At 32.0% G+C, this 19,608-nt stretch overlaps 2 protein-coding genes across 2 annotated transcripts; one reads left to right on the plus strand and one right to left on the minus strand.

The window, feature by feature from the left end:
- Nucleotides 1–5,480: 5,480 nt before the first annotated feature.
- Nucleotides 5,481–6,945, plus strand: LOC111291174 (membrane-associated kinase regulator, putative (DUF1645)). The gene has a single exon (XM_022882797.2). The coding sequence runs from the start codon at nt 5,855–5,857 to the stop codon at nt 6,722–6,724; it is 870 nt and encodes a 289-aa protein (XP_022738532.1). The 5' UTR covers nt 5,481–5,854; the 3' UTR covers nt 6,725–6,945.
- A 7,210-nt stretch (nt 6,946–14,155) lies between these two features.
- On the minus strand, nt 14,156–19,427 carry LOC111291315 (1-deoxy-D-xylulose 5-phosphate reductoisomerase, chloroplastic-like). The gene is made up of 12 exons (XM_022882985.2): nt 18,957–19,427; nt 18,578–18,762; nt 18,302–18,388; nt 17,836–17,961; nt 17,684–17,746; nt 17,089–17,238; nt 16,807–16,874; nt 16,495–16,606; nt 16,267–16,371; nt 15,972–16,093; nt 15,573–15,719; nt 14,156–14,716 (listed from the first exon to the last, which is right to left on the minus strand). Exons 1-12 carry the CDS (start codon nt 19,051–19,053, stop codon nt 14,548–14,550), a joined length of 1,431 nt encoding a protein of 476 aa, XP_022738720.1. The 5' UTR covers nt 19,054–19,427; the 3' UTR covers nt 14,156–14,547.
- Between the last annotated feature and the right edge of the window lie 181 nt (nt 19,428–19,608).

Below are 19,608 nucleotides of genomic sequence, written 5' to 3' on the forward strand. Positions count from 1 at the left end.
TAAAATATATATTTTATGTATATCCCGCAGAGACCTTAAAACTCCCCTCGACTTTTAAAAAAAATTGGACGCGAATCCGAAGTTATAAAAACAATCATTCCTATTAGATTAGAGTAGAGTACAAATTATTTTGCTATCCTAATAATAATCCTCTTATAGCTACTTAATGGTAATACGAAAGACCAAAATGTCAAGTTAATATTCCAGATGTTGCAGCATTACCAGCCTTTGTTACTGTTAAATCACAAGCCTTCACCTTGCCCAAACGATCCCGAACAACAGCTCTTAACTTGGCCAAAAAAAATTGATCTGAACAAAAGTTGCATCCATATTCATCTTCAAAAGCCTTTAAGGAGGAAGCCATCTTCTGCCTGCAATTATTCTAGCCTGAAATTGTGTACCGCTACTGTATTCACCCCAAAATTTTACAAGCACTTATTACACAAAAACACAACCTTTCAAAAAAAAAAAAAAAAGCATCTTCGTGTAAGCATTTGTTGCGGTAAAACCAGATTAGCCACACCACAACAATGAACTTAAATTAACGCTTCATTGCTGAACTTTGCATAACTAACAAGAGCAAATTAATTACAGTATGTTCGATCTCCAAAAAGTCACTAATGCTAGGGGAACACATATTGCCACAGCCTTTGAGCCCATTCACATTAAAAAAAAAAAAAAAAACCCATGAAATAACGACTCAGTGTCTCCCCTACATGTAACTTACAAAAATACAAAATCAATTTACTTTGACCTCTCTCTCATTCTCCAAATAATTCTCAATTTTTTTTATAATGTTTTGTGGCAAAATTTTTTTAAATAAAAGTCTAATAATCTTATAATATGCTAGTGAATGTTCAATGAATTAATTTCATCATAGCAAACACAATCAATCATTCAATTTCATTGTATTTTTTGGATTTATCATATGCAATTTTTATGTACACTTATTAAATAAATAATACAATAAGGCAAATAAAATTAAAAAAAAAGTGATATTATTACACCTCTTAGAACCTTTCTTTATTTCTATTATTTTTTAGACATTTGTTCTAACATTTTCTGTGATGAATTGTTTCGACTGAATCCTAAAACCAACTTAATTTCATGGCTGGAGCCTAGAGCTCTCTCTTGCCCTCTCACTCCTTCCCTTTTTAAGGTTTGCATAATCTCTTTCTAGGTGAACGATATTTACATGCGTTAGGTTGCATTACAAACGTAAATTTTGTCACAATACCTTTTCCTTCTAATATATATTTCATATTATTTGTCATGTATTAATTTTTACAAAATTAAAAAAAAGTTTTGATTTTAATTTATTTAATATTAAATTTTAAATTTTTTTTATAAAATTAAAATTTCATGATTTTTAATATAAAAAAAATAAAAAAATCATAAAAAAATTTAAATATAAAAAAAAACATAATTTGGAAAAATAAAAAAATTAAAGAATTGGATAAGAGCGAGCAAATTCCAATCAATCACACGAAGGACTTCGGGTTAGGAACTTGGCAGATTGACAAGTTCTTAGCTGACTCCAAGGGTAAGTACTTTCCTTAAAAAATGTGTTCAACTTGAGAATAAAAAAATGATATTCACAGAAAGTATAATAGTCAAACTAATGGAATTGACTTGAGAACAAAGTAAATTTATGAAATTCGCAAGTGAATTCCACAAAATCTTATGAAATTTAGGTGTTCCAAGCACTTTGAAAAGAAAAATTCTGTAAAAATTGGGATCAAATATGGTTTTTCCAAAATTAATCTTCTATAAAAGAAAAAAAAAGAATGGGGAGGGGAGGGCGACAGGTGTTAATTATCATGATTTAAAATGGATTCTAACGGTGAATTGTCAAACTCAACCACCTCTTAAAAGGAGGCTCTACATCCTATAAAATACACTATAATTCACGTAATTATGATATGAAATAGCTGGCAATGAATCCCTTAATCACGCTGCACTCGATCTCAATCACAATTTCCCATTCTTTACTCTCAAAGTTTACTTCTGCTTTACCAGTTCAATCTGCCAGAAAGAATAATAACTCTTCTTCACTAGGGTTCCAACCGCAGTTTCTCCTCCTTTTAAATATGCATTGACTCTGCAAATTGCCAACCGGTCAGTACTTGTACATGTCATTATCACTAATGACAACTTAAAGTTGAATTATTGGATTTTAAGGTTATATATATTAAAAAAAGAAGACAAAATTTTCTCAAAAGGAATCCATAGTAATGTAATTGTGGAAATATACTGTTGGGAGTTTGATATATATATATATGATAAGCATGCCTTAACTACTCAAAATTCTGCTGCTATTTCACAATCCTAACTATATTAGTTTATTACTTCAAAAAAAAAAAAAAACAATAATAGTATATCTCAGCCTTTTTACCTCGACTAATGATGAGGAAATATATAATTTAATAAACAAGCATATAACCCACCCATGCTATCCAACTCACTCGTTAAGGATTTAAAAGCAGCAAAGGTGTGGGGCCATTTGGGAGCGTAATTGCACCGTTTGCATGTTCGGATAACATAATTTTAGCACGCTCAAACAATTTCAACATGTTGCATCGTCACTTAGTAACTGAACCAATGAAGGTCCAGCGGAAATTCAATAGCATTTTTTTCCAATTTAATCCTTTCTTTGTTTTATATTTTTCACACTTTTATTCATTTCTTATTTTTTTGTTTTATTTTATTTTTTTTACATAAAGTTTTCAAATGATTTTTTTGACAAATTCAAATTATTAATTTTTAAAATTATTAGTTGATATAAAAATAATTTTAAAAAATTTTAATTATTTATTAATTTTATAAATATTACATAATTTAAATTTTATTACATACATTTTTTAATATAATATCTTTAATAATAATTTGTTTCTTACTATAATTTACTTCAACATTATCATTATTTTTACTTCTAAATGCATATTTTTATCAATTTTAATTTTATTACTACATTATCCAATCTCATAATTATAATAATTAATTTCAAATTTATTGTTATTTTTAATTTTATTATCCACCCAAATGAATCTTAAATAAAAATTTTTTTTTAATTAAATAAAAATCTTTCTTGAATATTATCACGAATTTTGAATTAAAATAGTCCTAGTCAATTTTTGATTTGATGCCGTCGTAAAGTGATAATATGAAATTTATATTTAATATATATATATATATATATATATATATATATATATATATATATTCTACACACTATCCAGACTAAAAATTTACGTACCTTAAAATTAAAAACTCAAAACTTAGACGATGTCTTACAAAATTTATGATGTTTATTTTTAATTAAGGACTCTTACATTTGTAAATTTATTAATTAAAGAGGTGACAACTGACAACGATGTCTCATTCGCCGAGAGCCTTTGAATGGATTCACTATTTTTTACATCAAATACAAACCAAATAAATATATAAATAAATATACATATCGAATTAAGTTTATTGCACAAATTACTTTTAAAATCGTAAAAGACGGTAAAGAGCATCAGTCTCAAATTTTTTATTTTGTAAACTAATTGTGAAAAAATAAAAACTAGTTATCCATTTATATGGTTTTTCATTAAAGTGTGTAAAACATTCGAAATAATCAAAATTGAATAATCTTTAATACTTGTTATGATAAATTATCACCAAATATCCATACTTAGTAGGTTTATTAAGAGGGATACTGTTAGAATAATACTTGAATTATAATAAAATATTTAATATGATACTTAAATTATAAAATTTTTTAATGTATTATTTAAATTATAAATTTAATAATTAATGTAATATTTAAAAAATTATTTATTCGTTCATATTTTTATTTTAAATTAATTACATTAAAAATAAACATCATATTAATTAATAAATTTATGATTAAAATTTTAAAATTATATTAAATATTTTATTATAATAAAAAAATTATTCATAACATTAATCTTAAAAGATTTTCCTTTTCAATAATTTGATATAGGTCTCAGCAGGCATTACTTCCACTAAAGGTTTCTTCGATCAACATCATCACGGGTTGCAAATGTAGCGTACGTTCACCTCTATGGAAAAACTCAACTTAAATGCAATGGTTAAATTAAAACACGTCAATGTATTCGAATTTTATAATTTTAATGATCAAATTTTAACTTTGATTATCTTCAAAAAATAAAACATTTACTTTTATCAGCGATTTCATAATGTCAGTAAAATTAATGAATAAAAAAAAAGGGGGCATTTATTTTAACGAAGACTGGGACAATACAGCCAATTCCCTTCATTTTTCATCGATCCATCCATTCCTCTGATTATTGAAAATAAAGAAAACAAGGAACTCAAATGTGGAAATGAATCACTGTCAAAATCATGAAAGTCGATAAGTTAATTCCCGTCCTGTTGAGTTAAGCATCATTTTCACAACAGTTAACCATCTGGTTGGATTACACACCGGCTAAAGACACGTGAGGCGTCGAACTTTGCACGTGTCAAGCACCGGTGTGGAGATTGTGACGGGAATCCTCCACATAACTGGTTAGTCACTGCTCAATGCTTGCCGAAGCCAAGCAATCCAAGCCTGTAAGTAATGAATAGACTAAATGTCAAATTTTGGTATGTGGTTCTCCTGCCTTAGGCTTTCCTTTGCACAATACAGATGGGCATATAATATAATATAATAGCCAAATTTCTTCTTTTTATTGTGGTTAAGCTCTCCTGGCCTTTCAACAAATTGGAAGACAAGGAAATTAATAAATTAGCTGCATTTTCAGCTGTGAGTGAAAAAAAAAAAGTGTTCTCTTTGAGAGTGGATGTTAACATACAATACTTAGCTTTTACGTTTCGTTGTTGTTAAGGAATGCAAATTATTTGCATTTCTTGTCATAAAAATTGGAAAATAAGACGACCTAACATTTAATAACATCAAGAAAGCGGTCTTTAGCAGCATAAAAAAAAAAATGCTGCATTCAATTGAATTGAATAATGTAATGTATAATGTTGTAGAACTTAAGGCAAATGTTCAAGTTTTGATGTCCACATCCATATCAATGATCAAACATCTATTCAACAAGGTGTTCTTATAAGGTCGAAATATTAATGTCCTCCCAAGACTTACCCTCCTTAATTTACTTTTACTACTTAACATCTTCGAAAAAAAAAAAAAAACAGCAAAGCCAGCCTTAAGAGAAAGAAGGCAACAGCCACCGAAATTACCTCCGCTCTCATTTATTGCAGTAGTGCAGAGCCAAATTTAATTAAAAGCCCCCAAATGAAGATTCCAGCCGAAAAGACTTGTTAAAACACGTGTGAACTCACATACTCTTCCACGTATAATACAAAACCCAGCTCATATTTTCGTGTGAAAGAAGCAAACAACTTTCCAAGATTAGGAAGGAGTAAACACCCCACCCTCCAGATTTTAAGACCAAACAATAAATGAAAATAAATTTATAAACAGAAGTCTTATCTCTTATGCACACTAGATTTATTTGCCACATTCATCAAATATTTCTTCAGAAAGCGCGTCTGCCTCCCGTCTCTCCTCTTTTTCCTTCTGGTGCTTTCTTCGAATATCATTCCATTTCTTTTGTCCTTTTATTTGTTTCTTTTTTTTTTTTTTTAAATGCGTGGAGGAGTATCTTGCTTTAACAAGCCATCTGATTTTAAAGTCCAATATTTTCATATCCACTTTTTTTTTTCTATAACACAAACTTGATTTTTTTTTCCTTTTAATCCAAATCTTCCTCTGTTTTCATTTTCCTCTTGTCTCTTACTTTACAAAACAACAAGAAAGAAAAGCAAGAAAGAAAAAATTTGTTAGTTTATATATCTTTTATTTGTTAATTAGTTTATCATGGATATGCAAATGAAGGCAAGTTCAGTTCTATCGCCATCCCCAAGTTCTCCAAGCTTCAATAATTACTCTTCAGGCAGGCTTGCTGAAATTGCTGCAAGAGTTGTTGAAGAATTCAGACAAGAATCTGGTTCTCAAGACGACATCTACGACACTTGGCCCCAACCAAAACAACATCAACAACCGGTCATAGAAGAGGAAGACAATGAAGACGATGATTTCGAGTTTGCGTTTGTCTGTAGAGAGCCAGAGGCATCTCCAATCTCAGCAGACGAAATCTTTTACAACGGACAAATCAGGCCAACCTACCCACTTTTTAACACCAACTTGCTCAACGATGACCAAACTCCTAATAGGAAAAACGTTGACTCTACTTCCACTGTATCCAAACCACGACCACATCGCTTACCATTGAGAAAACTCATGAGCGAAGAACGTGAAACGACTTCATGTTCATCCTCAGAAGCTGATGAGCTCGATGGGGTGGCGCCAGGTACTTACTGTGTCTGGACACCAAAAGGAGGGTCATCAGGGACTATTAACCAAGAATCCCCTGGAAGATGCAAGAAGAGCAATTCAACTGGGTCATCAAAGAGATGGAGGTTAAGGGACCTAATATATAGAAGTAACAGCGATGGAAAAGACACGTTTGTTTTCTTAGCACCAAGCAAGAGAGACAAAACTAGTAACGTCGATGATAATAAGGTAATGGAAATTCCGGGAAAGTTTAAGGGAGCTGAAGAACATTGTGGTAGTAACAGATACATGAAACCAGGGGATAAGAAAAGGCCTTTTTTGCCTTACAGGCAGGACTTGGTGGGAATATTTTCTAATGTCAATGACTTAAGCAGGAATTTGCATCCATTTTGAAGATATTAATGTTACTATGTTAGAGCAAATGAAAGGTGGGCTTATGTCACCTTCCTATCCTCTTTTTTTTTCTTCTTCTTAAATTCCCATTTTTGTTTTTCATTTTTGTGTTTTTTTTTTTGAGAAAGTAAATATGATTAGTTTTGATTAAGATGTGTTTTCATCTCTTGTGTAAATTAATATATAGACAGTGCTTGGATAAATTATTCACTCTTTTGTTATGGTTCTGTTCATGTCATTCTGTTTTTAAGTTCTGGCTGTTCTAGCACCATCCACATGAGAATAACAAGTGTGAAAATGCACATTTTTATAACCTTTCCGTTGAAAATTTGATCAGATAAACTTGTTTCTATACATTTAGTTTTGTTGTCTCCTTTGTAAAAGTTGTGATGTATTAAAAAAAAATACTTTTGATGATTAAAATTTAATACTAATGAAGATTAGGTATCATGGTCACTTTGGGGATTATCCTGGCGCCTATTTCTGCTTACCGTAGGGAAAATTCATACAATTTTAAAATGAATCTTCTTGTTTCATTTGACTTAGTCTAATGTCGGCGAAATTCGAGAGTTGAACGAAATATTTTATGGCGTGTTTCATCTTCATTGCTTTAATCATACCAGTAATTTATAGTTAGAAATGCGAACAAGTTAACTACGATTTGGATTAACAACTTGTGGAGAATGTGCCAAAAAAAAAAAAAAAACATTTGGTCACCCAGAGTCATTACATACTCATAAGTTGACAATTGAATGTCTCGTATCTCATTCCCAATTTGCTTTTCTTATATCCCGGTTTAGGTTTTTTTATTATTTATTTAAAGTGGAGTCAGATTGTTTTTGTTCTAAGATTGACAAACGACATATGGTATGGAAGCCGGTAAGAGAATTATGATATCAAATGCAACTTTTTTTCCTTTCAAAGTGAATGCAAACATTAGTTAATAAATTGCTGCAAGTGTATTTTAGATTAAAGGAAGGGGAGACTTACATTCACAAGAAAAGAAAATAAAAATCATTACACTATTGGCATGCCTATGGCCATTATGTTGAAATAAATATACCTTGTCCATTGCTGATTCACAAGTGCATTATCTCAAGAAAACTAGATTATTCAGGTTTCCATCTTGCCTCATCATTTCTGGACAAACCAGAGTCCTAAGTCTAAAAGTATTATCCAAAAATAATAAGAATCCTTTAAACATTTTTCAGGGAAGGTCCCTAGGGTCCCATAAAAAAGAGAGTAAGCTCTTTTGTGATTTGTGGGTTGGAAACAGTGGGTCATGATCAATCCTAATTTTCTTTAGTTGTGGGAACACAATTTTAATTTACAGTTGGCAGGGCTTTGTGGGTTGGATCCATTCGGACAGTAGCTGTAGAAATGGAAACGAAAAGCAAAGATCGATAATCCAATTGGCAGCAATGTGTATATCTGTTTCCCGTTCAGGGACTTGGAAGCCGTTAGGGTCTTGGTCTTGGTCTTGGTCTTGGTCTATGTCGTTTGTGATCTTCCTCGTAATTGAGTCCAAGCCAATTTTCCTGTAAAAGCTTCCAGAAATCCTTGAAATTGTGTAAAGTGGTAGAGGAATCCACTTCCAATATTCCTGGTCCCTTCCCGGCTACTGACAGTAACCAGACAAATGACCACACATCATGGAGCATGTCATGCATTTACCAAAGACTCTTGCTCTTGATAATTCTCACTTGCTTTGGTGCCTTTCCTGTATTTTTCCACCGACGTGCACTGTAGTCTAAGTTTTCCTGTAGATATTAGAACATTTTATTATGGATTATAACAAATCGGATCACATTTGATTAAATTATTTTAGTTGATGTATAATATTAAAAATTTTCAATATGTTATTTAAATCCAAACAGATCATCTGTAACTATAAAGATGGGATTTGAATTCGATTGATGCTTTGTTTTTTTCAAAGTTGGGCATTTGATTTAACAGCTTAAGTACCATCATTTTAAAGGTAATAAAAGCACATAAATAAGTCTCTTAGGGGACATTCCATGCAATTGGAATGATATAAAGAAAGTACATGACTTAGATTTATCAAAGTTTATTGGTAAATTTTATAAGCTAGAGTGAGAGATATGGCTCATCGTAGCAAATCTAGTTAGGGATGCATTAGGGACTCAAGGCTTTCTTCCCAAAGATAAAAAAAGAAAGTAAAATGTACGGTGTCAATGTAAAAATAGAGGAAGCAACAATAACAGCCTGCTAGATTCCTTTGGGTTACCAGGGCCAGGGGCAGGACCATTGGAGCCTTCTCTTTGTCAGCCTTCCCTTTAAAGGGACACATAAACAGAGAAAAGATAATGGTAAATGATTAAATCATGCTTTAGTCTATCTTCTTCTACTCATTTTTGTAAAGAGTACCGGAGAAGGTAACCAAGAAGTAGCCGAGTAGGGTATTCAGGTCTTGACTATGGGGTATTTTCACATCCTTTCTTTTACTTCTTTTGAAGCAAATATACCATCCGCCAAACAGCCAAAGCCTGTACTCTCACTTTCTCAGTCACAGCCAGGCAGGCACCCTTATTTCTTGGGGTACCAACAGAATCCGCAGTGACTCCCCACTTTGCAAAAGCTATATTTTTACATTTCAAAAAGGATTTCCAGTTCTTCACTTTTATTTTCCTCTCTCCTCTTTCAACTCTCCAATGAGAACCTAAAGTGCTAAACCAATTCCAGTGCCCTTTCACCTAGTAAAGTACTTGGATGGATCCATTAGACAAAAATTCCATAGAGAGTTTTTTCTTCGCAAGAAATTACTTTGTTTTCTGTTTTTGCTTTTCTACTGGTTAGCAAGGGAGGAATGATTGCAAGTCTAAAATTTTGTATTGTCAAATGGAGTAGAATATGTCTCAATTAGCACTCTCATTTGCTTTGTTTGAACTTGCAAAATGTTCACCAGCATTTAACCTGTGTACCAATTCAATACAGTAATTTTTTTTTTACAAACAGTGGCTGCAGTCCAAAGATAATACAATAATTCTTTGGGAGGGCACTAAAACATCCAGTTCCAGCGGCCCTATATATATGCCATATTCCAAAAGGTTCTTTAGGTAAATCCCATCAATATACATAGTCATCTTCCTCGAAGCCATATACCATGCCAATTATGCCATATGCGACCTTTGACAAAGTTTACAGCAAAGTTTTCTCTTCAAAATCCTGAATTTGGATATTGATTGGATTATTTATGAAGTAGAAATTTGTTTGATGAATAGCTGGACATGTTCACGAGAATCCTAGCTTTTGAGCCACCTTCCTCAAAATGGCAGACCAAAGTTTTTCCTTCCATGTTCTTGCCCAATTGCCATGTTGCTCCTTCATTTATTTCATGAAAATGCTTTCTCTATGGGCAGCATTGACATGTTAGCAAGCATAAATCTACAGTGGAAAAGGCTCGATAGAGAGCCAACTTTTCCCTCATTTTACAAAACAGTACTTTCACACATCAAACATGGTGGATGCTCTCTATATAATTGGTACCCAATATTGTTATCTGCTCTTACATATTTTTCTGATATTTACAACTACCGTTACCTTCTTTTTATTTTTGGTTTATTTTTGTTTTATTTTTTTCTCTTTTTCAGGGAGATGGGGAAAAGGGAAATAAGGGGGCAATCAACAAATTTATGGTTCATGCATGTTGTGAAAAATCTTCCTAGGCATGACTGCAAACTAACATCTCATAATTAAATGATCACCTAATCTAAATTGAGCGTATAATTGAACATGTTTTTTTCTTACGAAACACTGAAAATCTCTATCCAAATTCATTTACCCTTGCAGTACTTCTTATCAAGTGATTCCATAAAATTCGAACCAATAGCCTTCCAAACACCAAGCATGTTTGATACCTTCATGTATATAGCCTCCAAATTAAAAAAAAAAAAACAAGTTAAAATATTTTTCTGCTTAAAAGAGAAAGAACTGTGCTGATCACTTGAATGGTCTTATAATAAGAAGCCATATGAAGTCATTTGGTTTAAGTAGAGGAAGGAAAAAAAATACATATCCAATGTCCAAACAGAAAGGGTTGAAAAAACCTAATGAGTTTGTAATGTTAACCAATGAATACACTTTATATAATAGTTTTGTGGGTGAAACAAAAGATGATGAAAATTGTCAAAGAAACCTCAAAAAAAAAAATGATTATACTTACACCATGAAATGAAATGGATTCTGACGTTAGAGGATATGACAGATTATGACAAGCAGACAAGATAGTAATCTATACTAGATAAAAACAACCGCGTTTGCAGGAAAGTGCTGATACGTTGATTGGGTTGCATTGTCCAAACTACTTTCCCACCCTATTTTTTCTGAAGTGTAGGTTGGTAGTACGTAATGCTCTTTTCAGTGGATTCCATGATGAATCTCCATCCAACAACCAAGACGCAGATAAAAAAAACAATCCCCACGAAAAAATTGTATATTTACAATTGGACTTGGATGGTTTAAATCTCCTCAACTTCATCTTCTCGTGCTCTGCGTTGTGATGTTGTCTACCTGAACCCTCGCCAATCAGGGAATCCAATTTTTATGCTATAAAGTGACTGAAATGGGGTGTTTATAAATCTAGAGCAAATGAAAATTTGAAAAAATCTGTGTCGCTCCAAATATGTGATGGCCTTAAATTTGCCATGTGATTTTCTAAATGGGATTCTCCATTTCAGGTAAAAAAAAAAAAAGGGGGTATGTTTCTTGCAAAGTGACTGCAAAACTAAGCAGGGCAGTGCGTATACTGGGCCTACGGACTGGGCAAGGTTTTGAGGTTCCATAGTTGCAACCCGTTTCATTGGCCTTAAACTATCTCATCCCCAAATTCAGGTTCGATTCATTGGTCAGCTCAAAAATTTAAAATCACCCGCCTTATGCTAATTGAACCTCAATGTCAAAGTTCTATGAAAACAGGCTTTTTTAGAGGCATCTCCTGCCTCTAAAACAAAACTCTTCCCAATCAATCAGCACTAGTCTCTACCGGTAAGCAGCCATGTTTCTAATCGTATCCAAGGCCCAAAAAGATGTCTCTGATCGAAGAATGTTCAGCCTCGGCCATTTGTGCTGCCAACAACTTGCCGGTTGGCTAGCTTATTAGATTTCCTCCATTTTCGTTTTATTTCATTTCTAGTTGCAAAATTTGGTGTATATGTCAGGTGATAATTATTTTCTTCTTATAAAATCAGTTTATTAAAGCGTGACGGCCTTTTTTTTATTTGATTTGAGATGTATTTTATCTGCTTCTTAAAGATTCATATTGTAACATTCTCCTTTATTTAGTATCATGATGTTTTCGTCGCAACCGTCACCTTAATGATTCATTTTTAGAGCATTTGATATAATAAGCTTCTGTTTGTTGCATGAAAAATAATTTTTAAAAAATAATTTTTGTATTTTTAAGTGTTTATTGATAAAAAATTGATTGATTAACAAAAAATAATTTATAGATTAATGAAAAATAAGATCATTTTTTTAAAATTATTTTGAAAAAAAATATTTTTCAAAAAATAATTATCTATAAATAAAATTATTTATCAATATTTTTGAGCATAATTATACTTATAAATAATATTATATTAATAAATAATATTTTATGAATAAATAATATACTATTAAAATAATATTTTATGAATAAATATTATTAATTTAATTAATAAAAGAATATATTAATATATTAATAAATAATATAAAGAATAATAATAAAATGGTTTTATTTTAAGTATTTTTTATATTAATATAATATTTTAATATTAAATATTATTATTAAAATATAATTATTTTTAATATTAATAATTTTAATAATAAATAATTTCAATAATATTTTAATAATAAATAATTTTTAATATTTTAATAGTTATATTAATATTATTTGAAAAAAAAATTTCAAAAAACAACCAAATAATAAAAAATATTTTTCATTAACTTACTAAATAATAAAAAAACCTTTTTTAATTTAAAAAATATAAATATTTTTTAAAAATCATTTTTTAAAAATTATATTTAGTAAGCCTTAAATTTTACTGTCGTGCTTATGTTAATATCTTATTAAGTGATCAACTTAATTTATTCTCGTTAAGATATTTAATGTAGAATAGAATGAATCAAAAGTTAATTTTAATATCACTTATCATATTATCATTACAAAATCGATTTATTGAAATGCGTGCAACACTAATAGTTACATACCCAACAATCTTTTTTTTTTTTTTTATCCTATGTAAAATTAATACACCTTGCTTACCTTTCAAAAACTGTTGGCCCTATTTGAAGAGAATCTATTTTCTTTCACAAGGCCCTATTTGAAGATGATTGTGATTCAAATTGTCCTCCAAATGTTAGGCAAAATTACATCAAAGCCAATTTTCACTATATTATTATTTTTCTAATGTCAAATCTAAATGATTATTTTATATATTTTTATTTAAATGTAATCCTCAACTTTGTCATCAAATCTTAATTTTTTTTTTTATTTTGCAATATTATCAAAGCAAACACAGCCATACTTTACCGTAAATCTTCAATTTGTTTCTTTTTATTTTCTAAGTTTAGTTTACTTTCACTACTCACATCTAAATTTTTTTTTATTTGACTTAAAATAAATGTTTTGATAAATATGTATTACTTTAAATTTGCTTTGAGAATATATAGCAAGTACAATTTTATTGTTAAATGCTTTCATATCAATTAAAATAATTAATGGGGAATTGAATAAATGGTTTGATACGAAATATACAAGCTTTCAATTATGTTAAAAAAAACTTTTGCTGTCTTCATTTGGAAAAAAAATTCAGCTCTTCTCTTTACACTAGCCATTGAGACAAATGCTAAGAGAACATTAGAAAGACATTTTAGAAAAGATAATTGCCAAGAATATTATATGCATGGATTAACCAAACAAGGAAACAATATTTGTAGATCATCCATTTGCTTCAAGAATCCTTTGAATGGAGAATAAAATTTTTTTTACATTGTATTAGGTAAAAACAATAAAGAAAAACCACTTTCTTTTTACCATTTTCTTTGTTTGGTAGAAATAAAATAAGAAGAAAAAAAAAGTATATTTATAACTTTCCATTACCTTCCAATCCAATCCTTCTAAATTCAAAACAAAAAAATATTAAACTTAAATTAATAATTGTATTTATAATTTTATCTCTAACCCCTTTTTTCTCTTTATTTTTTATCCTTTATATCAAACACAATGAATGAAAAAATAACTCTGTTTCCTCTCTTTTTTTTTCTTCACCACATTGTTCTTTCTTCATACCAAACCTACGTGTTCCTTCATACCAAACCAAACATAGTGCAATGGAAAAATCCCATTCTCAAAGAGCACTCAAGATACCATGAACCAAACGGCCCTTAAAACAAGGAAATTTAAGGCAGCTGAGAGTAAAATCACTCATAAGATGACCAAGTGTCGCGAATGATTGTTTTGTTATCCACCGATGCAGAAATAACTACAATATGTAAATGAAATGACAACTTTTGGTACCGCAAAAAGCAATCTTCATTGTTCTCCACCCTTTTCACTCTGTACTTTCATCTTCCCCCCTTTAGGTTATATAAGCTAAAAATCATTTTAATGCTATCAATATACCGCGGAATGTGTTTGACAATGTACAACTAATCAGGGGAATGAATGATATTCAGGATGTCCATTTTCATATTATATATATGATACAATTTCTCAATGCCCCCGCAAACCTTTGCAGCATCGCCAGCCTTCAGCATAAATTTGAAACTTCCAAGTCTTCAAGATAGAGCCACAGTCGGCCTGGTCAGCATGAGCAAGCCATCAATCATGCAAGAACAGGACTTAGACCGGAAGAGCGTTGCAAGCTGGCGGCATACTCTCGCGCCCACAAGTCATAATGTATAATTTCCTCTAGGGAAGGAGCGGCCACTAATTCTTCCTGGTGCTTCCCACAAGTTAACTCCACCACCTTGAAAATATCCAAATAGCTGATCCTGAAATAGGAAACTATTTATCAGCTCCAGGTCACCAGGTTCTTACATCAAGCACATGTGCCTAGAAATATAATCCTCATATCATAATAACAAAAAGCTCAACAATCATCATTATATATTGACTTAACCAAATTCCAGATACATGGAGATTACCCACCTTCTTCCCAAAATACAAGTACTTTTTCTAAAGAAGAAGATGAAACCATCAAGTCATGCATATATTAAGCAAAAAGTTTCTGAGGAATGGTCAACAGAAACTAAAAAAAAAAAAAAGGTTTACGTTTAAAAGCTTTGGAGTTGCAAGAAGGTAAAAAAAATGTGTTGAGGAATTGAGGAAGGGTGAGGTGTGGTCTCAAGTTGGGGATAAGAATCATCTTCATGTCCTTTCCACCACTTCATGTTAAAGTTAAGAATACTTCAAAATTCTACATATGTTTAGATATAGAGATTCATGTTATAAAACAAAATCATAATCATTTGTTTCACAGCTTCTATGATATTCTTTTAAAGGGTAAACAATAAACCAAAAATGTGGGATATATGGTGGCCAACATTTCAAATATCCACATGAAAGGTATTCCACGTATTCACAACTTCTACATGGTTAAAAATGTGTAGTGGATTTGAAGAAAATTTACTTTGACTTGATTTTTTTTTCCTAATCTACTTGGTTTTATGTCCCTCATTCATTAATTACAATTAGTAAAAGAGGTTTCAACCATAAACTCATCAAGTATCTTCATCATTAAAAAGAAAAACAAAATTCACAACAAGGGGCAAGCAGAACTCAGAAACAAAACCGTAAAGTGAAAGTAAAATATGATAACAAGATAACATCAAGAAACAAAATACTTACTTTTCATTGATGAATAGTTCTACAGCTTTCTCATTAGCTGCACTAAGAACTCCAGTCATGGTACCTCCAGCCCTTCCAGCAGCATAGGCAAGGCTCATGGAGGGGTATTTCACATTGTCGGGAGCCTTAAAAGTTAGTGAACCAAGCCTGTACCATCCATCAACCAATTTAATGCAAGAGAATGAGTATAGTGAGATTGCATTTTCAATAAATTTGCCTTTCCACCAACACAAAGTTTCAAAGGTAACATGCTGTAAACAAAATGTAATATAAAACATCCTGCACAGGATTATTACTATTACTATTATTATTATTATTGCAAATTGAATGAAACCTAATCAAATTTTGAAAAATTAAATTAGTAATGAAGTAAAATTTGAAAGAAGACAAGCTAGTTACTTGCAAAGATCAAGGCGGGGCCAAGTTATTTCAGAGCAGTAAATTCTTTCTGGCCATGACATGGTATAGAGGATTGGCAAGCGCATATCTGGCCATCCCAACTGAGCCAGCACTGATGAATCCTGAAAATAAGCATACGCATAAATAATTATGAGAAATGAAATTGAATTCTAATATGTACTCTCCATCTTGCCATTCAATGGCAAAACAGCCCACACAAAATTAAAAGTGAGTAACATGTGACATCTGTGGCATCACCAAGCAGAAGCCAACATGATAGAGTTAAGAGTAAAACCTGTGTTTCAACCATTGAATGTATAATAGATTGCGGATGAATTACTATCTCAATGTCATCGTACTCGGCTCCAAAGAGGTAATGGGCTTCAATGACTTCTAGACCCTGTCAAATAGAGAACGTGCTTAATGCTAATAATTTAGTCAAGGTTAACATTTTAAAGAATAACATACTATATTGAAAAGCACACTGCTTGTAATTTTCAACAAGACGTTGATAAAACTAAACCTTATTGAAAAGGGTAGCAGAGTCCACAGTAATCTTTTTTCCCATATTCCAGTTAGGATGCTTCAAAGCATCTGCTACTTTAACTTCTTTCAACCTATCAACTGGCCAATCCCTATGGGAAACTATGTGAGCAAATTGTTCAATACAGCTCTTAATTAGAGATATAAAAGCAAGTTATATCACATGTTCATCAATAAATATACACTTGCTCCTCAAAGAAAAGTGAGGAGAGATCTGCAAGTAAACAGTTCATAAGTTCAGACTTTCAACTTAACAAACTTAATCATTCTAACTTAAATGATGATTTCACACCTGAAAGCCCCACCAGATGCAGTCAAAATAATACGCCGAAGTGAACCCTCCGATAATCCCTGAATACACTGAAGAAACAAAAAGATTTATGATCTTGTTCTGTAATTGCCAAGAATGACTTGAGGGATAAAAGGAAAGGTCAAGCATATTGTTTTAACAAGTTGCACCAAGAAAAGTGCAAAGATGCCCAACTACCAACAAGAAAACAACATAATTGACAAAGAATCTCTGAACTACAAGCAATTTTCAGATAATCTTATTTATTCAGTTACAGTTCCATACCTGAAATATGGCAGAATGTTCTGAATCAGCTGGAAGGATTTTTACTTTATGCTTGTGAGCAAGAGGAAGGACAAAGGGGCCTCCTGCAATCAAGGTCTCTTTATTGGCCAATGCAATATCTTTGCCTGCTTCTATTGCAGCAACTGTAGGCTAAAAAAATAAAAGATGGAGATTTTAGCAGCTAATCAATATAATCTAATAAACAACAAATTGTTTGTTTCTCTTTCTAATACATATTATAATTCTTAACAGTAAACTGTAGTTCATAATATCTTCAAAATACTTTGTTCAGTGGATGCAAAGGAAGCGATACATAGAAGAAGAAGAAATAGATCTGCAGAAGATTCTCTGTGGTTTGCACACAAACGAGTACTATAATCCGATCACAAGCTTAAGATTTTTCTAAACGTATAATCTTCTTCTTTAAATTAGCCTAAACTGCACTCAGTTTTTAGATTGCATATTACAATGAAACTAGACCAAGAAATCTTAATGCAGCCTAGAAAGCTCCTAGGTGATATGATTTACCAGGTTGAAAAGGCAGCATGTAGAACATCACCAAAGGGAGGAAAAAAGTAAAAAGATCACTTGGTACCTTCAATCCTGCACAGCCTACAATTCCCGTAACTACGCTGACAGCATCTGGATGGCAAGCAACCTGGAAAAATTTTTAAGCTTAACCATCTAATAATGAAAATGGCATTATATAGTCAAATAAATGAAACAATGAACTAAATAATAGGCTACCTCAATAACTCCTTGTTCCCCAGGAATAATCTCAGGCTTTTGTTCCATATCAGCCAAAGCCTCTTTGAGTTCATCTACCAAAGACTCATTTCTAACAGCTACCAGTTGAGGTTTGTATGTTTTCACCTGTAACATGCAGAAAAGTTATCGGCCCCCAAAGTTTATACACCCTATTCATTTACAGGGAAACCCAATTCATATTTTACATCTTTAATCTTGTATCAAGGGAATTATTTTTTATTTAACTCCAACACTTTTAAGCATCTGCAGAAACTACCTTATATGAGATTATACTATACAACCACTTAAGACTAAACTTATCAGTGAATTATGACATCATATTAATGTTTGTCCATGAATCAAGTTACTCGAGTGCGAGTTTGACATCTCCAAATGGACCTTACTGGAAGTTGGAAAAACTAATGCATAACAGGTTGCCATAACTTGGTGAAAACTGAACAATTACCTGATCAGCAAGAAGAGTCACATTTGAACCAGCAGCAAGCCCCACGACTCTGAATTTATCTGGATTTTCTGCCACTATGTCCAAAGTCTACAAAACACCAAATTATGATTCTAAATAACTTGATCAAATGCCAAACAAAACATGGAAGCCTAATATTAGAGCAAAAAAGCACATGGGCACATCGCGGGATATTTCAATGGTAAAAGGCCAAAAAGTTACTTTTAGTATGTTAAAATTAAAAAGAAATTAAAAAATTTTCTCTCTCCCTCTTTTCACCTGAGTTCCAATGGAACCAGTTGAACCAACAATGGAGATAGGCTTGGGGCCATCCCAAGTCTTCCGCCCAGGCTCTGGAAAAGCTCGTCCTGGCCATGCCGGTGGTGGTTGTGAAGCCTGAGCTGAACATTGTACTCTCCTCCCAAACGTTGTGCCATAGTCCTTCCTCTTCAAAACAAACCCCCCTTAAATTCACAAAACAACCATCACAAAAGTTATAATCCAAACCCAAGCCCAAGAAACAAAAAGAGAAACTTTTTCAGCGTTTTAAACAAAAAGAAACAATTTTTTCCTTGTTTTCTTAGAAACCAAAAATAGAATGAAGCAAGAAATAAAGAAATTAAGTTGTAGTAAGCCGAGGCAAAAGATGAAAGAAAACCTGGAAATAGCTTGGGGAGGGAATTGGACTTTGACTTGGTGGAATCCACAAAGGAGATCGACTTAATTTCAGGAGAAGAAACCAAATTCAAAGCCATCAAAACTGTGAAAAGGAACTCTTTTTAACTCCAAAAAAAGGAAAAAGGCAAATCCCACCAGGCTTAGGAGAAATGAAATGCGTGGTGTCAAAATAAAAACTTTGAGAAGTCTTTGAATAAATGAAAACAAAAAAATATAGAAACTTTATAAATGTGCGGTGGGATTGGGAAGTGAAAGAAGGTGGGGGTGTGATCAGCGCTGCCGGTGTTTGTTCTTATATGGTAAGCCTGCTGAGCTGAGTAAAGAGTATAGAATAGTTAGGCAATGGGGACAGCTGAGACGGTAACATTACTTGGGACTATGGGTGTTGAAATGAAGGACAGGATAAGACGATGAGGGAATCAGCTTGCACTATGGACTAGAGTGGTAGACTGGTTTCTCTGTTGGTGCTCTTTTTATTTCTACATCAACTCAATCTTGCAATCTTATCTGTTCTGGGCCACCCCACCATGATTTGTTCCTCCACCAACCGAATAACGGTTCGGTTAAATTTCGATTTGATTATTCGGTTAATACATAATGTTTTGGATTTTCAAAGCCGATTCAAATTTGAA

The sequence above is a fragment of the Durio zibethinus genome, chromosome 11 (assembly GCF_047325235.1).
Source record: "Durio zibethinus cultivar Kanyao isolate XHJ-2024 chromosome 11, ASM4732523v1, whole genome shotgun sequence".
NCBI lineage: Eukaryota > Viridiplantae > Streptophyta > Magnoliopsida > Malvales > Malvaceae > Durio > Durio zibethinus.